We start from the raw sequence: 18,114 nt of genomic DNA on the forward strand, positions 1-18,114 counted from the left end.
CGTTGTGTCGTGCAACGACGAATCTGGACATTTGTCTTAAGTCTCTTGTTTTGGGACCTGACTGTACATTCTACCTGTCAAAGTCCATTGTTTGGGATTTCGACCAAGGCCCCACTAGAAAAACACGCAATGCTGAAGGTTCATGACGTCACACTAGTGGATAGATTCACTGCAATATCCAGGGTGTCTAGTAGTCGGGAAAATCGGGAAAGTCGGGAATTAGTATTGAATTTCAAAATGGTCTTGAAAAGTCGGGATTTAGTCTTAAATTTGATTTCAAAGTCGGGAATTTTTATGATTTTGCCGCGATCGTCGTCTTCCGTTTACGTAACCGCGAAAGCCAATGATGATTGTCCTCACGGCCTCGGGAAATGTTCACGATTTTGCCGCGATAGTGGACGACGACGATGACGTTTCCGAAACCACGAGAGACGACGATGACCTTTCCGTGACCGCGGGAGATAACGATGACGTTTCTGTGACCGTGGGAGACGACGACGATATCTGCTCGGCCGCGGGAAATGTTCACGATTTTGTCGTGATCGCGGACGACGACGATGACGTTTCCGTGACCGCGGGAGATGACGATGAAGATTCCGTGACAGCGGGAGATGATGTCTACACGGCCGCGGGAAATGTTCATGATTTTGCCGTGATAGTGGACGACGACGATGACGTTTCCGAAACCACGGAAGACGATGATGACCTTTCCGTGACCGCTGGGGACGACGATAACGTTACCGTGACCGCTGGGGACGACGAAAACGTTACCTAGGCCGCGGGAGACGACGATAACGTTTCCGTGACCACGAGAGATGACGATGACGTTTCCCTGACCGCGGGAGACGACGATGATATCTGCTCGGCCGCGGGAAATGTCCATTATTTTGTCGTGATCGCCGACGACGACGATGACGTTTCCGTGACCGCGGGAGATGACGATGAAGTTTCCGTGACCGCGGGAGACGATGATGTCTACACGGCCGCGGGAAATGTTCATGATTTTGCCGTGATCGCGGACGTCGACGATAACGTTTCCTAAACCACCGGAGACGATGATGACCTTTCCGTGACCGCTGGGGACGACGATAACGTTACCTAGGCCGCGGGAGACGACGATGATATCTGCTCGGCCGCGGGAAATGTCCATGATTTTGTCGCGATCGCCGACGACGACGATGACGTTTCCGTGACCGCGGGAGATGACGATGAAGTTTCCGTGACTGCGGGAGACGATGATGTCTACACGGCCGCGGGAAATGTTCATGATTTTGCTGTGATCGCGGACGATGACGATAACGTTTCCGTGACTGCGGGAGAAGACGGTGATGTCTTAACAGCCGCGGGAAATGTTCATGATTGTGCCGCGATCGCGGAAGAACGATGATGACGTTTCCGTGACCTCGGGAGATGACGATGACGTTTCCGTGACCGCGGGAGATGACGATGAAGTTTCCGTAACCGCGGGAGACGACGATGATGTATACACGGCCGCGGGAAATGTTCATGATTTTGCCGTGATCGCGGACGACGACGATCACATTTCTGTAACCTCTGCAGTCAATGATGATGTCTAAACGTACTGTCTGCGGAAGATTTCACTATAAAAAAAAACAAATTTTCTAGTTAGAATTTTTTATTGCTGCATTATTTCTTTACTTGAAAACACCACATTATCATAATACTACTTTATGACAAAGACAAACAGTAGTATTATTTAGAAAATTTGTTTAAGCTATAAAAATTGGTATCGGTATCAAGAATCGAGAATCGATACATTTTGGTATCAACACCCACTAATTGTGGAAAAAACTAGTCTTGAAAAATCTGGAATTAGTCTTGAAAAGTCTGGAATTAGTCTTGAATTTTATAATGGAAATAAACTAGACACCCTGAATATCCCATATGTTTTGGGTAATAAAGCTGGCTGTTTTCAGATTTTACGGTTACATTTTTGTACAACTATCCACCACTGTGACGTAGTGTTGCACATAATCGGTATTTTTGCATACATAAAAGTAAACAAATATTTTCTGTTCCCTACGGACGGAAAAACTAACACTTGCTCGGAAAACAACACATGTGTGTAGTATAAGTCTACTTTTTAATCGTTGAATAGCAAGACAACTAAATCACTGAACGTTAATATTTCGTGCTTGGTGACTGGCGCATGTCTGGAACCGCCTTTAGGATAAAGAAAATGCATCCCTCAGGCTTTTGTTTTGCGTTGTCCATGTTTGTCGCCAATCTTTCAGATTAGTTGAACTATACTTTTTCTGTTTTCATAGCTTAGTATTATTTTTAGTTTTCCGGAAATTATGGATTAAATGAATGAAATAATCATGACAGTATTAGTAAGATTTCATATACGTTTAACGTTGCCAATCGTAATATAGTTTCGGGTGACTATTTAAAAATATCTGTTTGGTTTTCAAGCCTCTTCATTTCACATAAAATTATTTTTGATTGGAATGTGTGTATAAAGACCAGACTTTCTTATTATTAGCATGTAAATATTGTATATGTTGTCCATACATAACTAATATGAAACGTAGATTTCTATCTTCAAACGTGACTTAATAAAAAATAAATAGTAGTTCAGGTTTATTTAAAAAGTATCGGTGCTATTTGCACATTTTCTCACATTTTGTGTGACTGCACAAAAACGAGTCATTCGTATTTCGTTCATCTCAAGTAATTGAAAACCATTGTAGGCCTAAATAAACTCGCATTATTGACACAGTAAAAATTACCAACATAAAAATTCTGCATTTAAAAATTGTATCATTACAGTATTATCATTTTTAAAGCTGCACCATATTATAGGCCTAAGAGTTGATGTTGTAACGGTTAATCACATATTTTTTAGTTTATTGGCCTATATTTAACATCGGATTTCCTCTACAAATTAGACGCATCATACAGTTTTGTGTTAGGCCAAAAAAGGTTACTTTCATTCAAAACTAATGAATTCCACTGATAATAAATCTACTGTCAGAAATAAGTATTTTTGTATACATAAAACTGCAAATAAACACTCCGAAGACTCTAAGATGTGATTTTCAGCTGTATAATGTATTTTCTAATGCTGATTTTAAGGACTTGCAAAAAAATGTCATGGTCTTTACTTTATGCTCTTGAGTCTGGAGCATATTTATACAAGTGTTAAGAGGTTAGTTTTCTTACTGAATCTCATTAAAAATATGTCTAACGAAAATAAATCAATCATGTTTAAGGTAAACTAAACTATTAATCTGGAACTCTAGTTAACTTATAAAACATATACCTTGCTTTACGTGTAAATCATGTTTATTTAAAACTAGCTAAGTACCCGTTCTACGCACGGCGATAGTGTAGTCCTCACCATTGAACACTTTATCCAATTTGACAAAAATCACACAATGTTGGGTTTTTTGGACATTTGTAATTTTATTTCATAAAGTAGGTAGGCCATGTATTCTATGGAAAAGTACTGGTATCAAGGATCGTCGTCGAAAAGGTTTTTAGATGAATAAATAGGTAGGCGTACGTACCCAAGAGATGGGCTATGAATGGGCCTATTTCCTGTATGGTCCAGGAATTGCATTACACGGTGAGAAGAAACAGAAAGGGACACATTGGAAAAGCAAGTTTAGCATCATCCGTAAACCTCTGTTAACAATCACCCACTGAAGTTTAGATTTTTTTACTTTACACTTTACACAATCGCCATTGAAGCGCCGTCAATGAGTGGAAACCTTGTTTGTAAGCTATTGGCGACGATCATTAAGTGTCCCAGCCATATACAACACTGATTCAAGGTCTTTTTTCTGGTTATCAAAACTCAAGAACAATTTTTATACACAAAGAATTTCTGGTTCCTGATCTGGATGATGCCTAGTTATTTAATTTCATTTACGGTTGCACTATATTATTCCACTTGCGATAAATTGAATCCGTTATGTAAGAAAAACTTTTTAAATCTATTTTTTTTTAGGGATTTGCTATTAAGAAGTGATTAGAAATGGTTGCGGTATTTGTAAACATCATTTGTAAACATATCAGTGACAGCTAGAAAAAAATAATCTTGATCCGAACAGCTGTTCGTTATTTCATAGACTAGTGTGATAAAAAATTTGACAAAACTCGCACAAAACTGCATTTTTGAACGACCGTAATTTTATTTACAAAGTAGTGAGGCCATATTTTAATGACTAAAGACACTGTCGCCAATCCAGTGAATACATTAAAATGGCTTGGATCTTGATAGGTACTCTCGTTTTCACGGAGAAGATTGCGTAAAATGCCATCTTGAGTGTTACAGACAGACAGACAGAAATAGAGATAAGACTCGTTTCTGCTTATTTAATGTATAAAACGTAAAAATAACATAAAAATATATAATTCTGAGCAATGTACAGACAAAAGTCTAATTTTATTTATATAGATTAGCTGTTCTCATATAATATGCAAAAACAAAATAATAATAGTGCTGCACCCTGTTGGGAAACCTTATAACTTTTTAATAGTATTGCATATTATAGAACCAACTTGTAAAGTTGAAACAGCTGACTAAATTCTTTAATTCCCTTTAAATATGAATTGTCATAAGGTTAACATGGGGAACTATATAGCCACTGGGGTGGAGCCCGAAAGTATTTTTGAGATAAGAAAATGCCCTAATGTTAATCGGGAATGTGAGCTATCATCATGCCAAATTTCAGCCCAATGCGTCCTGTAGTTTAAGCGTGATTGAGCAACACACACACAAACTCACAAACTTTCAGATTTATAATATTAGTAAGATTTATTAGTGCGTTGTTCAAGCTAAGTGGTAGACCACGTGTTTTTTGATAATAGCCAACTTACATAAACACTAACTTTACTATTTAACAATATGCTTGATTAGTTATAACAGCTTATTATTGTTGAAGTTTTTGTTTAACTCTCATTTACATAACATCAATATAATACCTTTTCCACCAAGCACGTGGTTGTATTTAGTCGACAGTGGCACACTCAAACGTTTATACATTACATTTCACTAAAGAATAATAAGTTTTTCTTGCACTGTAAAAAAAACGCATCTTCATTATGATTTAATAATATATTTCACCACTAGGGTCCAAAGTGGGGAGCGAGCTGGTCTAGTAGTTAGAGCGCAGGATTTCAGTCTCTGGGGGCCTGGGTTTCAAATCCCGCCAAGTCACCAATGGATTTTAGTGGCCGCCTAGCCTGAACTGAAGTAATGTGAAAAACTATTCCGTGCTCGTGCCTAGCGTCTGATTGACTGGCATGAACTATTGAGGTACTTTCCTGTTAAAGGGAACATTCATTATTATCGATGATTTATTTTCGATGTATCGATAGTTTTGTTTTCCATCCGATATATTGATAGCAACAAATTGAAACATATCAGCTGACAAGTACGATATAGGATACAGTAAATAAATATTGTTCAGTATCAACAAACAATTAAAAAAAATATTAGCCTATATTAAAATGAAACTGTTCTAAACTAACCTAACCAACCAAACTTGCTGTAACATTTCAAACATCCGTTTGATAGCCTATTCCCCATATGCCTTTTCTCTTCTGTTATCAAATGGAATTTTGAAACGGTAACTTAGCCTATACAGCAAGTTTGGTTAGTTATGTTAGGTTAGTTTGGAATAGTTTCATGTCCTAATCCAATGTATAGGCTATTATTTTTGCCTAGACAAGGTCAGTTCTTAATTTGTAATTTAAATACGTTTGAAGATATTAAAACAGATGGAATACCAATCGTGAAGTAAAACAAAACTATCGATATATCGAAAATAAATCATCGATAATAATGAATGTTCCCTTTAACAGGAAAGTACCACTATTGATACATAAAAAAAAACGTAAAGCGTAAACAATTCATACGATTCATTTCGATACTGCTTAAATCAAATTGTATTTACTTACTGCATGTCATTGTCAAAAATTATTTTGTATGTATATGTTTGAGTTAGATTAAGTCATCTATACAACACATTGTAAATTGGTTCTTGACCGTTGGAAGGTAAAATAAATAAATAAATTCATGATGGTTTGCTCAACAAATAATGTTTTACACAAATGCGTTATCATTTTCTTAGCACAAACTGACATTTTGTAATCCAGACAGATAAAGCAAAACTTATACAGTAAGACATAAATTAACACGAAAATAAAACAATCATGTTTAAGGTAAACTAAACTATTAATCAGGAACTCTAGTTAACCTATAAAACATATACCTTGTTTTACGTGTAAATCATGTTTATTTGAAACTAGGTAAGTACCCGTTCTACGCACGGCGATAGTGTAGTCCTCACCATTGAACACTTTATCCAATTTGACATTTTCATTAACAAAAGTGCTCTTGACTTTTTCGTGAAACACTGAGTAATAAAGACATTAATGCGTCACAAACAGACATACACACGAAAATGCAGAATTTAAGCTAGTAACGACAATGATTGAAAAAAAAGTTTCCCAGCCCTAAACAACACTGATATTTCCCGGTTATCAAAAATCAGGAACAATTTGATACACAAAGAATCTCCGGTTCCTGACCTGAATGATGCCAAGTTATTTAATTTCATTTGTGGTTACACATTATTGCACTTGCGATTAATTAAATCCGTTATGTAAGGACAATTTTTTTAAATGTCACTTGGTTTGGCTTTTATTTCAAAACGTGATTGAAATTGTTGCGGTATTTGTAAATAACATAATTGAGCGAAGCTCACTTTCCCTCACTTTGTAACTTCTTTGTAAGAGCATCAGAATGTAATGGCTTGACAAATTGATATGAAATTTGGCCAACAGCTAAAGAATACTGAGCACAATGTTTTGGTAAAAAATATTTGCAAATTTCCTTCTGGATTTAAATTGATATAAGACTTGTTTCGGCTTCATTAATGTATAACACATAAAAATAACCAAAAAAATATATAATTCAGAGAAAAATATAATTTTATTTATATATATTTGTCAGTATTATTTGATCTGTGATCATCATACGAATGTCTGTCCTCTCTACTATGTTTATATAGTATATTGGCTCGATTGTAGAGGTATGGTATGATTAATAGTTTTATTTACTTTTACGTCATTTTGTAACCATCATGGCAACCCACAAGGTCAATGTTACAATTTAAAAACTTTGAGTTACTTTTACATTATATAGGCATTATTACAAAGTTTTACATTGAAGTCGATCCCAAAGAGCTTTGCTTCGCTCCGCTCAGTTATTAGAATGGAACTAGTAAACCTCTGGTTTACATGAATACTGTATACAAAATAATAATTTAATCCTAATATTATCGGTTCACTTTATTTAGATTATCAGTTTATTGTTTATTGACTAGAATCATCAAAATATATTACATTGTTAAGACTGACTAATGATGCACTCCGATTCGGATTCCTTGACCCTTAAGGAGTTGCCCGCGAGTCTGTGACGTTATATTTAAGCGTATCCATAAGAATAACGAGAATAACGTAGAAACGTTTAAGGCAGGCAGGGCAGAGCCATAGTAGAGTACTCTTATGGAGAATAAGTGAACTGTTGTTGTTTGCTCGTTTATAAACAAATTTTGATCAAATTTGGAAAATGTTTTTATTTATACTATATTGTCAACTTTGAACTATAAAAACACCTTACAGCCTTCCCTGTAGCAGCATACATAAAAACTCGTTTAACTAATGTTATAGTAATAGGGAATAAATATTTCATTTTTAAGGAGATATTTTATTGACAACACAGTCAGACTAAAGTAAAGTAGCTTTTAGTCTGCAGGTTCGTTGTGGCGGGTGTAGTTATAGTTCCGTAACGGTTTTGCAAAGTATTACCCGTAGTGGATTCACTAACGATCTCAAATACACGCCTGATATGTTGTCATTGTGTGTCACCGCTATTTTGCTGCTTTGTTCAAATAATCCTCAAACGAATCAGTTTTATTATTTCAACCTATGTAGGTACGATGTGTGATCGTAGGATACGATAGACTGCACATTGTGAAACAGGTTTAGTCGAGCAGGATCTTTTTACACATACCGTAATTAAATAATCCATAACAATTTGACTGCTCTATTGCAGTTGTTTCGCCACGAAAACGTTAAAATCTAAGGCATCTGTTTGCTTCATTTTGTTAGTTTATCCATGTTAGAGGTTGACGACTGATCAATCATTGAAAAACCAAGGACAAACCCCCAGACAAAAACACTCCACATATTTCGTTTCTATAAACCATTAACAAATTTTGATTTCAGCCGCAGCTCCATATTGCAAATGTATGTTTTGAAGATTCAAATGTGCCAAAAACAATGGACAGCTAATTACTATTGAAGGGCACTGAAAATCACTTAAATATGGCAGTTTTAAAATGAGACTTAATTAACTTTTCTACGACACTTAGCAACACGTATATTGAACAAAAGCTGTAGATTTGAACCGTCCGTTTGGGACACGGTGTATCCAGGTCCCATAGGTTTTAATTTTTTATTAATATCCAGCAAACATTTACAACGACCAAATAAACATGCAATTAAATTTCCGAATTTATAATGTACAATGTGTTTCGCGGACTATGAGTCACTACAACACAGTGTATTAGTAACAGTGTGTTAGAAAGAAGCCTTGTAACAATAAGGCGTATTCACGGCATTTCTGTTTTAGGAAGCTCATTCAGAGTTTACCAACCGAGCGAGACTGAGAATTTGATGAGCCTGGTGTACAGTCTATTCAAAAACTAAAAGTGTCCAGGTTCGTCGTTTGCGTGCAACGTTACCCTTGGACACTTTTGAATGTGTCCAGTTTCGTCGTGTCGTGCAACGCCACCCCTGGACAACTTAAAAACTTGTCCAGGTTCGTCGTTTTCATGCAACGTTAAACTTGGACACATTTGAATGTGTCCAAGGGCAACGTTGCACGCAAACGACAACCCTGGACAACTTGAAAACTTGTCCAGGTTCGTCGTTTGCATGCAACGTTAAACTTGGACACATTTGAATGTGTCCATATTCGTCGTGTCGTGCAACGCCACCCCTGGACAACTTATAAATGTGTCCAGGTTCGTCGTTTGCGTGCAACGTTAAGCTTGGACACATTTGAATGTGTCCATGTTCGTCGTTGTCTGCTTTTATCGTTGTCTGATGGAGGCGGTGTCTGCTTTTAACGTAGTCCACGTTTAACGTTGTCCAACTTCGACATCGTCCCAAATATAAATGCTATCAGTATTATAGGACAATAATAGAATATGAAAATTATTGAACATTCAGTTTAAATGGTACCAAACAATTAAACCTCTATGAAATTAAGCTCAAATACACGCAAGTTCATAAAATAATAGAAACACAATTTTGTCGACACTAGCGATCAGTGTCACCGGACATGAACTAGACACGAAAAACGAGCTTCAAAGTTTACAATGGGATGTAAAGTTTACTTGTGTTGATTAGTCTATGGAAAGACTATAATGCATTTTCCACTCTAATAATCATAAGAATAATATTAAACATACTTCTAAATATATTTATTTTATCGACTACGTTGCTCTCACTCCTAATTATTTGTAGGATACGACCATGACCATAGATTAAACATACTCCTCAAGATACGACATTATGGTACTACACTTTCGGCAACACTGGCCAAAAATCTTCGTGCTTGGCTCCCATTGGACGGCGCGCGAGGCTTCTGATTGGGAGTTAGTGAGTTCCGCCGAGGGACCGAGTTTGCAACTTCCGTACGAGGACGGAATTCGCTAACCCGGCTCTAGAGCGGGTTAGCGGGTTCCGGAGTTAGCCAATTCCAAAACCGAACAAGTTAGCGAGTTCCTCTCATCGACCGAATTTTAAGATAGGACGTTTAACATGGGGTTAGCAATTTCCAGAGTTAGCCAATTCCGCGGACCCCTGGATGTGCATAACCGTATTGTATTCTTGTAAAATAGATCTAGTGCTTTACTGAGCGATGTGAGACTAAACATTAATAATGGTGTAAGGGGAAGCCCATCAGCCAATTTTGTTTTGGAAAAGTATATAGTTCAGCTAGCTTAGAAAATTAGAGCCTAGGTACTTATAGATTCACAAATAAGGTCTCACAATACTTACATTTTGTCTTTATAGGACTTCTTCAGAGAATAGAGTAGGCTACATTGAGGAGCAGACATTGAGGAGAAAATAATTTACCCATAAGTCTTTTCTCTGGAAAATTCAAACCAGAGTGGAATATTAGTGTTTAACTAGCAAACCTGGCGCACGTAATCGTGCACAATTTAGACATAGGAGAAGAAGGAAAAGGATGGTTCAAGATGGTAAAAGGCCTAATTGAGTTTGCAGTTTACATGCCGTTTTGCAGTTTTTTTTAAAGTCAGTAAAAGATTCTCTTTTGATTAATTGATGATAACCTAAATGATAAACCAAAGGTTCCCACCACCACCTCTGGCTTAAGTCTGGGACTTATTTTCCAGACCGATCCCTGTGAAAATCTTCTTTCTTCTTCTTAGGCCACTTTCAATCCTCGTCCAGAAACTATGTGTCCAAACCCCTAGCAGCACGGCTCCCTTACCCCTACCGCCCTGAGCAATAGGGATCATTGGGATTCGCTCTAGTCCTCCCTCACCCTTCATGGTGAATTTTTCATTCCTTTTCTTTCTTTGTTTTGTTTGTTTCTTTTTTCAATTTAAAGCCCTGTATGTTTCCTTGGTTCTTCCTATTTCCCTAGCTACTTTCCTAAACATCTAAATTGTTTCCTTGTCTCTCATCTCAAGACCTTTCCTATCCAAGACTTCTTCCTGTTCTCTCCTATTTGCCTCCTAAAGTAGACAATTCATCAATATGTGACTCGTGGTCTCAATTTTTGCGCAGATGCATACTCTTCCACCAAGTTAAAGCTTCACAAATCGATCAACGACAGTAGTATTATTTGTATTTCGTTCGCGTCTACCAGTTAAAGTTCGTCGGCCTCCTCCTATTGGCCGTCCAGGTCGACGTTTTATAGTCTCCATTATGTCGAACGTTTTTGAAGGTTATGTTTTGATTATGTGCAAATAAAAACTGGTTTAAAACAGTGAAACATAAATCCTTGTAGCACATGTCTCCAATTTTAGTATAACCAGCTGTTTCAAATATTAGTGTCAATTTCAAGTATCCATCTGTTTAAATGTAAACAAACATTTTCTCCTTAAGAATAACATGGGAACTTTAAAGGCCACTGGGGCAGAGCCCTGATGGAATTCCAAAGTTTTTTGTTTGATGGCAAAACTACATGCTAAGACCTTTCTAACGACACCTTGGACATGGTGATTGGTAGCACCACCGCTCTAAAACAATTATGACAAAAATATGCCTAGCGTATTAAATATATAGATTGTTGAATTTTTTATGCATCTGCAAGCTGATTTGATTTCCTTTAGACTAGATTCAACAATTATCACTTTAAAAAAAAAAATCTTAACATGGATCTAACGGTGTATGGTGGCAGCCAATTCTTAGCATTGCTTGACATCCTTCTTAACAACTGGTATAACTGTCTTTTAGTTATTGCTGCCATGAGGTATTAAGACTGAGGAATGTTGTTTCAGTATCAGTGGTTTCTGAGAGTGGAAGTCATGTGGAGGAGAAGAAGCCACTAACTCTTGTCGTCCACACCAAGCCTGCAGCAGACGGCAACAGTCCTCCAATTGTGTCAACAATCAAGATAAAGGTTAGTCAAATAACTATTACAGTGACTCATCAGTCACAGATGTTACTGTGGTAGATTGATCCTTCATAAATCCAGATTATTCTACCAAATTATCTCTAATGAGATTAAAAACTGAGCGAAGAATTTACAATTCAAATTCGCTAGCAAAACTATATGTTGATTTGATTCTAAACCATCCTTGTATTGGATTATAGTAGTGAATTATTTTCTGTCTGGTCTTTAATTCTTTATCGTCCAATTACAGAAAGACAAGAAGCGAGCTAGATCCCATGCTGTGACGCATGACAGTACGACTCCCCGGAGCAAGATGGCCGCTTTCTTGCCAGCCAGACAGCTGTGGGGCTGGAGCGGAAAACCCTACAAGAGACCAGGAATGAAGGGGAGGGCTCGCAAGGAGTTCTACAAAACTATCCAGCGGGGCAAGGAGACCATCTCTGTAAGCATTCATCTGCCATACTTAAAAACGTTCTTAGGGTTTTTAAAATTTTAGTCAGGATTACAGAAGAGTCTCAATTATTTGACCTAAACTAGCAGCAGCGAGGTCAAATAAGCGTAAAAGCTAGATAATAAAATAAAAATTTAAACACATTAAATTGAAGTTTGTCTTTTGTTAAATCGATTCATGGCTATAGGTTTATCTTCGACTTTGATCAATATCTCTATTTAAATGCATCATCACAAACAAATAAATAAAAAATAACACAACTACTAAAACATGCAAGTGCCTACAGCCAGGTGAGGACAGTCAGGGGTGGCTCAAGAGGTTGCTTTGATGAACCTGCTATGGTGTACAATCATACTACACGCAAACAGTGTGTTATTTCATGGCAATATTCTGCATGAAGGGTCTTATGATGGAAGATTATGTAACCAAAGATCAGATCATTTAGACCACTGTATCAACATAGTGGCGCTTTTAAAGAAAACCAAAGAAATTGTCTGCAGTGCACAAACACGATCATAATTCTTTTCCTACAAATTCCAACATATCGTTTGTTTTCATATCCTTCATAATCTGTACTGGGAGACTAGCTGATGATGTTGTTGTCTCAGGTGGGCGACTGTGCCGTGTTTCTGTCCACTGGTCGTCCAGACAGACCCTACATCGGACGTATCGAGGCTATGTGGGAGAACCGGTTTCAGACAATGGTGGTCAAAGTGAGATGGTTCTACCACCCGGAGGAGACAGTTGGTTGTCCGGAAAAGCTGCCTTATCCAGTAAGTGCTCCTAGGTGGTGTTTGGGTCTTATGTACTTACCCTTGTTTTGTGATTGTACGGTTTAAAGAGTTAAACGTGAGGTGATTCATGCAAAAAATTTAAAATTATTCTATAAACAAGGGGGTCGTCCTTGGAATTGTCTTGTAAGATTTACATTGAAACGTCGTTTGTTATAGTCACAACATAATGGAATTGTATTTTGATTGTTACCCAAGAGTACAGGAAGTCTTCTCCATATATTGTGGCAGATGTGTTCAGGTAAAGTGCCTTGAAAAGCATAACTACTTTAAACAAGGACTATTTATGGGCTGCTACTGTCAGTGAATTGTAACTCCTTTCAACAAGAAACAAGCTTCTTTCTAGTATTACCTATGTGATACTGTAATAGTAGTTTACGCAACTCGCTCGTACCTTAAAAATGTCTACGAGTGTCGTTAACACTATTTACGCGAGTAAAACTATGCTGTTATGTAAGTAAACAATGTTCTTGTGTGAAAATGTTCAATTCTAAGAACTGAACTGAAGCGGCTATTTTAAAAACGGCCGTAGGTAAAAAAACTAACAGTTTTAAGCAAAATAAAAACCACAGCTGAGCCGTACGATAAAAAAGTTTAATCCACGGTAGATCCTAGATAGAGTGAGTTTTTTTTATGTGAATCTGTTCAAACTAGGTCGCTAATTACCAGCGGCTGAAATGAAATTTTGAAATCATCACTCGTGACAGATTATACAAGGTTGGTTGTGTTCCAGGGAGCTTTGTTTGAGTCACCACACAATGATGAGAACGATGTGCAGACCATATCTCACAAGTGTGAAGTGCTGCCACTACCCGAGTACAAGCATCGGCTGGAGCTAGAGCCGCACAGACTGGCCACTATCTACGACTACAACGACATCTACTACCTGGCGGGCCACTACAACCCGACCGATCTGTCACTCAAGTTTGAACCTGGTGTTGTGTAGCACTCTAGTACCTGGACTGGGTGATAGCACTTTCAATCATGTTCATCTTGTTACTATATTGTTTTGATTGTTTATTTAATAAGTTATTTGTAGGGATTTTTCAGTGCCATGAGTTTTCAGGCTCGCTACGCAAGCTGTGCAGTCAGCTGGGTAGATGAGGAGTGAAAGTTAAGTCACTTAGGCCAGTCAGTGGTTACCATTCAAGGAAAGTCAAGGGTGCGGTCACAAATAAATCGAGTGTCTCCATGTGTGAGAATAACCTACACTAAGTGCCGGAATTGATTAAATTGGCAATGTTTTTGCTAAAAAAAACCATTTATTTAAAAGAAGCGCTGAAATAGTGAAACAATATTCTTGACCTAAGCGGCCAGACAAAATATATTCACACAACATAAATCAGTTTTGATAAAAGTGTTAGCACCCAGCAATGTCCCCTTGTACTCCTCAAAGGAGTATAAAGGATTTTCACATTGTACATATACTAACGTTGTATTAATGTTAGCGATAAGTTTAAGTGATAGTAACCCTAGGGGTGGTCTCTAATGTTTTTGAGGCGAGAAGTCAATTCGAAAACATTTTTAAGATGCACACCTTACATCTTGTTTGGAAAGTAAATTTGCTTGTTTATCTGTTTAAAGTTGTGTAGTTTGGGATCTTATGGATAAAAAAAACAAATAATTATCTTTGTTACCAACAAAATAGTACTTACTTGTTGTTTTTGTTAGTAGAACGTAATTAATTTACTGTTGTCCCCAAAGATAACAATTAACTTTGTTACTTTTTTTACTTCTGTAACAACTGTAAGTGTTTGCATCTGAGTAAAATTATAAGTAGGGGAAACGAATCTGTGATTATAAATAAGGCTAAGATATTTTCTAGACCACCCTTTTGCTGTATATATCTGTTTGTCTTCCTTGTAAGAGTATATATTTCCAACTTCAATTTCTTTTTCTTTTATTCTTCTATATGCTATTTAACTCTTGTGCTGTGAGAAAGTCTTTTTTACCTACTGTTATGTATTTTTCTGTAGATTTGTTAAAGGATGAGTAACTATTTTTTAAATAGTTTTTACAAATTTTATGATTGGGAATTACACTTGTTCAATAAACTCTCACAATTTTATTTATCATAACACACTAAAAAGTAATTTAAGGAAACCCAATAAACTTTTACATTATTATTAAATTACAATAACTTTTACACATACAAATCTGTGAATGTATTTTCTTTTTTATAATTTGTACAAAATTGGTTATTTTTAAATCGCACTTAAAAGTATATCCACCAAGAATTGGTATACAATATATAAAACGTAGGAACTTATAGATACATACAGATATTTCAGAGAGTTTATTGTACTGAGAAATAATTCCTTACATAGTTACAACTTTTCAATTTTCTTAACTTTTTTAGCTTAAGTTCAACTCTGAACAAACGTACCTAGATTGTGTATTTTTTTTACTTCAATGAGCATTATTTAAAGACTGGCAGACATCTTGTGTTTCAAATTGTTCGTTATTATTTCTTCTTATTGTTATGTACCTGTGTCTGTTTCGTTATCTATCTTTTGTATTTTATGTGATTGTTATGTAATGTATATACATATATTTTCTGTATACGACCTGTAAGTATGTATTAAGGTCGATTCACACACATCAGTCCAGTCACAGTTCAGTCTCAGTTGCATCCGCAATTCCTCAGTCAACTGTCCATCAGTTGGACTCAGTCACTCTTGCGTCACTTTATTTACAGTATGTTACAGTCAATAATTTTTCAATTAAAAAACAGTATTCTATAAATTCATCATAGTCCATCTTGTTAGTTGTTACAAACAGTACTTAAAATCAAATATTTTTTTATATCAAACACATACATTACATGTCCGTCAGGCGTCTGAACAATGCCAAAATATCTGTGGGAAAAATATGAAATCGACTGACGGACGCCAGTAGAGCAACTGAAAGACCTGGAACGCATGGGTGTAGATAACGCAAAATAAAATCGATTAAATAATAAATTTGTTGACTTTGACGTAATGATGCAACTGAACTATGACAGGCTGGAACTGATTTGTGTGAATCGACCTTTAGATGTAAAAAGCTTGTGGAGAGACGAAACGTTTGCCTCGGTGACTTACGATGTGCCTAGTTTTTCTTCTTCTTGATTTTCTATTTTTGTACCGAGGAGGGATGTATTTTTTATGCGAGTGAGGTGATTACTATTAAGGTATATTAATGCAAATACACACTTTGCTTTAGAAATAGTCATTAGATGTTCATTTTCTACATCATTGCAGAACAAAAGCAATAATTTCCATCTCATTTATCCCTGAAGTTAATGTTAAAAAAAATAGCAACTAAAAATTGTCAAGCTTGGTTTGGTTGGAATTTTATTTTGAAAATGCAAAAGTCAAATTTTGGTCAATGTTTGTTTGGTGCTTGCAATTAATTTTAAATACCAACAAAAGTTGTGTTTGTATACAATAATTTTAAATGAATGCTTAACACAACGAATGATTCATTGGGATGTGCACATACTTCGGAAGTACTGTTTTCTAAATTAAGTAAAGCCATATTCTGATATTTTTAACTAAATTTATTTTAACGCTGGAAACTCTTTTGAAGTTTATACTATGACCCTTCAGATTATCAATTATTAATTAATTTATAATAGATAACCTATTTTAAATTTGATAAATTGCAGTTAATTTAAATACAGTGTAACACCTAAATCAAATGTTTAAACAATCAAAACTGTTGCCCAAAAGCACAAGTTATCAATAATGTATTTGTTTTTTTAACTATTGTAATTCGGGATTAAATAAACAATTCATGACAAGTTTCTAAATAAGTACTAAAAAAAGAAGACAATAATTGTATGTGACAGATACAAAATATTCAATATTATCTTACAAGTTATCTTTACAAGTACCTTTTTTGTTCTGGGATTAAAACATGCTTCCAAAGTGTATACAAAACTGTGTGTATCACTACATACAAAGTAGCAAAGTAATTTATCTTTTAAAATGTCCTCTCATCTCTGGTGAAATATATCATCTCTGTTTTATATATTAACCATCAATGGCCAGCTAAAACTTTCTGTTGTTATTGTTAATATATCTCTAAGGCAAATGTTATAAAACCACAACATAATATTATTTCTGTTTGCATTTAATGAGCCATTTAATAAATATTTGATTGTCAGTCAAAGTTTGCAATGTTTTTAGCAGGTATTGTAGTTGTACCAGTTCATCAATCAAAATAAAAATAAAAAAAACTTAAGTTCTAGGAATCAATATTTTTCGCTTTGTAAATTGTCACTCAGTGTTTTTATACTAGACAGGGTTCAGTGTTAGGTTTTGTCCAAGTTTAGTGCTACGTTTCCTTATAATGGAGTCCTTACTACTAATGTAGAAATGTCGCTTTAACTATTTTAGTTTTAAATAAAATCTAGACTCAAGGGAACACTTAATTATTTGAATTTGATTTAAATATCAGCTTTAGATTTTGGCAGGGATATTGTATTTAAAAATTGTCTGTACATTATTTATTTATTTAAATTGTTGTTGTAAAATCATTTGTTTGGTTTTTTGTACAAAATTGTAAAAATTTGGTTAAAATAATTTTTGTAAATAATTCAGATGAGTATTTTTGACATGGAGACTTGGGCAAATATTTTTCAATCTAAATGTGTATTTTTGAACATATTATAGGATTCACAAATCGTCGTTAGGTCTGAACAGTTTAGTAGAGTGATGATTATTTTATTTTTAACACCGAGTTAAGTTGCTTTCCCATCTGTTAGTTAGTACATCTTTAATATTGGATACGCTTATGACTAGGATAGGGTGACATTTGTTTATTTATTGATATAATAAATAAACAAACAAGGAGCGAACTGGTAAAACAAGAATATTTTTCTGCGTAATGTGTAAAAAATAAAATGTGCAAATGTAAAGTGAAAAATATTTTTGTTTTGAAAGAATAAAATCAAAAGGTGCTATTTACATGTGCTTTTATTATATTCCTTCCAATCACCCTGTGCCTCTATAAGTAATCTAAACCCATTGATTTTGTCGTAGAGTTTTGTTTTGTATATTCAAAAGTGTAAGTCAAGAAAATACTCAGGTACCTATCAGTGGTGTAGTGGGGTGGGAATATGTGGAACCCACTGTGCTTTTTCTAAAGAACATTTAAATTGTAGAAAAAGGAGGATAGCAGCTAGCTTACCT

At 35.7% G+C, this 18,114-nt stretch overlaps 1 protein-coding gene across 2 annotated transcripts in view; it reads left to right on the forward strand.

Annotated features, from left to right (window-relative positions):
* LOC128999390 (protein winged eye-like) overlaps nucleotides 1–17,889 on the forward strand; it is a 146,114-nt gene extending 128,225 nt beyond the window's left edge. For both annotated transcript variants that reach the window (XM_054425873.1, XM_054425874.1), the window contains 4 exons: nucleotides 11,580–11,701; nucleotides 11,946–12,137; nucleotides 12,755–12,919; nucleotides 13,671–17,889. In XM_054425873.1, the coding sequence (XP_054281848.1) occupies nucleotides 11,580–11,701; nucleotides 11,946–12,137; nucleotides 12,755–12,919; nucleotides 13,671–13,883 (692 nt within the window). In that variant the 3' untranslated portion in view covers nucleotides 13,884–17,889. The remainder of the gene's footprint in view (nucleotides 1–11,579; nucleotides 11,702–11,945; nucleotides 12,138–12,754; nucleotides 12,920–13,670) is intronic.
* Nucleotides 17,890–18,114: the final 225 nt, after the last annotated feature.

Source organism: Macrosteles quadrilineatus, unplaced genomic scaffold, assembly GCF_028750875.1.
Source record: "Macrosteles quadrilineatus isolate MER2022 unplaced genomic scaffold, UCM_ALF_1.0 Scaffold_8__2_contigs__length_117827958, whole genome shotgun sequence".
In the NCBI taxonomy this organism is placed as follows: domain Eukaryota; kingdom Metazoa; phylum Arthropoda; class Insecta; order Hemiptera; family Cicadellidae; genus Macrosteles; species Macrosteles quadrilineatus.